General features: G+C 43.0%; 1 protein-coding gene across 1 annotated transcript in view; it reads right to left on the bottom strand.

The window, feature by feature from the left end:
• Positions 1 to 2,442: 2,442 nt before the first annotated feature.
• The window catches only part of Plagl1 (pleiomorphic adenoma gene-like 1), a gene marked incomplete in the record, with an annotated part of 59,076 nt that continues 57,437 nt past the window's right edge, over positions 2,443 to 4,081 (bottom strand). The window contains 1 exon segment of the mRNA XM_013516703.1: positions 2,443 to 4,081. Within this exon segment, the coding sequence (XP_013372157.1) occupies positions 3,516 to 4,081 (566 nt within the window).

Below are 4,081 nucleotides of genomic sequence, written 5' to 3'. Positions count from 1 at the left end.
GGCTTTTCAGAAGTGGCTGGATCAAGGATGTATAAAAATTGATCAAGGGTGTGTGATAACTAAATTAGTCCACTGATTGGCTTAGCATAGTTCTGGGTGTGGATGACAGGAAGACCCTCCCTAAGTGTGGCTGGCAACATCCAATAGGCTTGTAGCCTGAATGGGATAAAAGGGAAAAGGAGGTTTGCTGTGTTGCTGCTTTCTGCCCGCTCTGCCATGGACTGTCTCCTCTGCCACACTGCTCTACTGTGCTGCCCTGACTTGGAGCCAGTGAACTATGGACTGAAACCTCTACAGACTGTTAGCTAAAATGTACCTCTCTTCCTTTTATCATGGATATCACGGATTTTGTCTCAGCAATGAGGAAGGAACTAACACAATATATGTACCAGCTTCCCACGAGGAATGTAAACATTACATACTATACATATGTACTAATCAACTAAAATATTTTTAAAGTATATTCTTTATATATATACACATTTGTTTCATTGTTACTAGCTTTTCTTTTTTTTTGAAGAGAAACTTTTGTGCTTTTATTTCTTCTTTGTAAGAAAAGTGAAGAGAAATAAGCATTTGGTATTCTTCTTTTATCTTTTAAATGAATGTGCAGGATCACTATTTATGACTTACACTCTGAGTACCATTCTGGCCATCCTTTTAAGATTCTGATACACAGTATATTAACTACTGTTATTTTCTATTATGCTATGAAATTGTTATATTTTTTCATAGGAGAGTGCTTTCTACATTTTCCTTATTAATATTACTAGTATTACATTAAAATAAGCTGTGTAATCTCAGCTTTGATCTTTTCACCCAATAAATATTCACCCATTGCTAGTAACTATTTCTGTCTTCAGTGTTCCTCTACATAGAAGTGTTTCACAAGGACAAGTCACACATATCATATGTTCTGAAGGAAACCTGAAGTGGAGGGAGAAAGCTTATAGAAACCTCTCACCCTGGGGGAGAATGTGCTGAGGGCCTCCGATCATTTACCTATCATGGCCTAAACAGCAGCTGCCTGTTCATTTCTTCACCACTGGTGTATACAGCGACAGCAAACCTTTTAGAGCTTTCAGTGATAACAAACAGCCTGCTGTGGCACGCGGGCCATGAGTCTGCCCGCATTGCTATACACAGCTGTTGGAAGGTGGTGAGTCAATTTGTCCTTCTTGCCGCCATCTGAAAGGTGAATAAACTTCTTTTTGCAGAGTCATTTATACCGAGCTCATACTTTTTAGTCCAAAATCTTTTTCTTGGGGCTGGGGATTTAGCTCAGTGGCACAGCACCTTCCTGGCAAGTGCAAGGTCATGAGTTTGATTCCCAGTACCAGAAAAAAACCAAAACCAAAACAAAACAAAACAAAACAAAAAATCAAAATCTTTTTCTTAACCAGAAACTGTAACTGGGAAAATTAAGCCACGTTGCCTGTCTAAATTTCATCGAGAATCGCAAGCTGAAATCTGCAGGCTGAATTCATCTGAAACTCTTATGACCGGTACTTGGGACCAGATACCATTGTTTTATGTGTAGGAAAATCAGGTCTGTGTTCTGGAATTGATTAAAGACTGTCTTAAGCCATGCAGGAGTATTTGTGCCCTCTTGACCCTTGTCCTGGGAGAGGAGGACCTAACCCTGGGAGATTCCCTTCTGCCCCAGTGGAGAAGGGATGAGAACCGTTGTGGCCACCTAGAGCAGCAGGTTCCTTCCAGGGAGCTCCGCGATCTCACGTCCTCTCATTTTCTCCCTAAATGCTAGCTGAAGACTCTGGTCTGTCTGACCGTTGGATCCCATGGTTTAAAGCTTCGCCAGGTCAATGCCTTGAGCTTCCACTCAACCCTGAGTGTCTGTGCAGCGCAGGGACCGTGGCTTCTCCATAGGTAGGATGCACTGATGGGATCTGTAGAAACACAAATGAACTCTGGGCTTCCTTTTCTCTACCCACTCTTACCCTACTTAGAGTTAAAAACAAACAGCCCTGTCACACTGAAGGGCCACAGCACTTCCTAAAGAATTTCCAATAATGAATAAGTACATTTCTAATTTTAACTAGGAATTAAAAGTAAACATTAGTGTAAAACTGGATCATGGTGGCCAAGAATAGATAGTATCCTGACGTAGACACATCAGAAATACCTTATGTAATATTATAGGACTCAGAATGTTATACATTAGTTTTAGAATTAAGTTCTTAGTATTTTGAATTTAATTGAGGTATCTAAGCCTTAAATCACAAGGGTTGTGCTCAAAAAGTAGTTTCTAGGTCACATTAATTTTTGTGGGGACAGTAATGACCAGAAGGGGGCATGAGGGAGCTGGGAACCTTTGTCTAATTTCTGAGTGTAGCTAACTGTCGATAGGCAATAGCTACATGAAAAACTGATCACGCCGGGTTGCAAGGTATGTAAAGTTTATTATATGTAAATATATGTTTATGGAAAAAAAGCCTCTAAAAACAAAAGACAAGGACTGTAAAAAGGTTTTACATTTTAAAAAACTCATTAACAAGATATCAATTTCAAGAGATAGATTACATAAAGTTACATTGCAAAATTCTCTTTGAAAAAAGCTAATAATGACTTAACTGATGAATTACAAATATATCTATTAGCAATTAAAAACAATACTTAGGAATTTAAGCAGCTTGAGTAGTTAAGCTAGGCAAAGAAAACTCTTGTTTAATATATATTTAATTCCAGTAATATTCTCTTAAATTCCTGTTAAAAATATAATCAGTATTATAGTCAGCAAAATGCCTTTGACTGACGCCTGGATTATTTTACCACTTTAGCTGGTTACACAGTGATTTTTTTTTTCTGTCAGAGGTAACTGACATCAGTTTTGTCTTTAAGATAAATGAAGTGATAACTCCCATTGCAGCATCATGTGGAAAACATTCAAACTACATTTAAAACGCTTTTTTAAATGGAGAAATCTATTGTCCCACCAAGAGTTGTTTCTGTAAAACTACAGGTTGGCTATGGTAATAGTAACTAAACTACATCCAACCCTGAAGGTAGAAAAGTCCCTGAAAAGAAATACACAGCCTAGTTATAAGATGCCATATAAAGGTTATATTCTTACTTTTAAAACATCTCCCAACGTGGAGAAACCCGGATGCTTCCACGGTTCCCTTACTAGGCGGTGCCACATCGTTATTTAGTTAACATTATGATGATCATGGCTTACAATTAAATTCAATATGACAAACACACATAGCAGCCGTGGTTCTGGATGTTGGTAATGACAGTATTTGCAGTTCGATTAAAGAACATGCACTTATGAAATTTGGTACAAAGCTCGAACACTCAGGACAGATTGGCACAATACATGCAGGTAGAGAGTTTTCTCAAGTCAGACATCACCAAATAAGCCACAGTCCTAGTCCTGTTTCCCAAATCTTCCTCCGTATTGTACATGATGTTTCATTCAGATGCTTCTGAAAACATCTTCCAGAGTAAGACCACAAAATAAAATAAAAAACAACACGCTTCGAAAATCCAGGTCATCATCTGAAGGCGTGGTGGAAATGCGGCAGGATGGCGGTGCTGGGGCCGGCCGTGAACACGTGCGGGATGGGGGGCAGGGGGAGCTGGCCCAGGCCCACGGCGCCCACGGCGCCCACGGCCAGGGGCGGCTCCTGCTGCTGCTGCCCCAGGCAGCCCAGCCGATGGGGCAGAGGCTCCGCGGGCCCCAGGCCGAGGGCGCCGCCCCCGAAGGCATTCTGGGCGGCGGGAGGGGGCAGCTGCCAGAAGCTCAGCAGCGAGGAGAGGTCTAGAGAGGCGGGGATGGCCAGGTTCACAGCATCCGCGGGCAGCTCCTTGGCCAGGCTGCCCTTCCCGGGCCCGGCCTTGGCCAGCTCGAAGCCGGGGCCCAGCTTGTGAGGGGACTGAGGCTCTGGCAGCGGCAAGTCTTCGAACAAACTGACATTGCAGAGCCCTTTCGCGTCCGCTTTGAGGGGCAGGCTGGCCAGCGCGGGGAATGAGGTAGAACCGGTGCTGTACTTGTGATTGGGCAGGGGCGCGGGAGGCGGGCTGGGCGCCGCCGCGGGGTGCAGGGCGGCCAGGGGCTCGG

Source organism: Chinchilla lanigera, unplaced genomic scaffold (genome assembly GCF_000276665.1).
Source record: "Chinchilla lanigera isolate Chin_1 unplaced genomic scaffold, ChiLan1.0 scaffold00035, whole genome shotgun sequence".
In the NCBI taxonomy this organism is placed as follows: Eukaryota; Metazoa; Chordata; class Mammalia; order Rodentia; family Chinchillidae; genus Chinchilla; species Chinchilla lanigera.
Note: the sequence above shows the minus strand (reverse complement) of the source record. Positions and strands in the feature narration are given on the sequence as shown.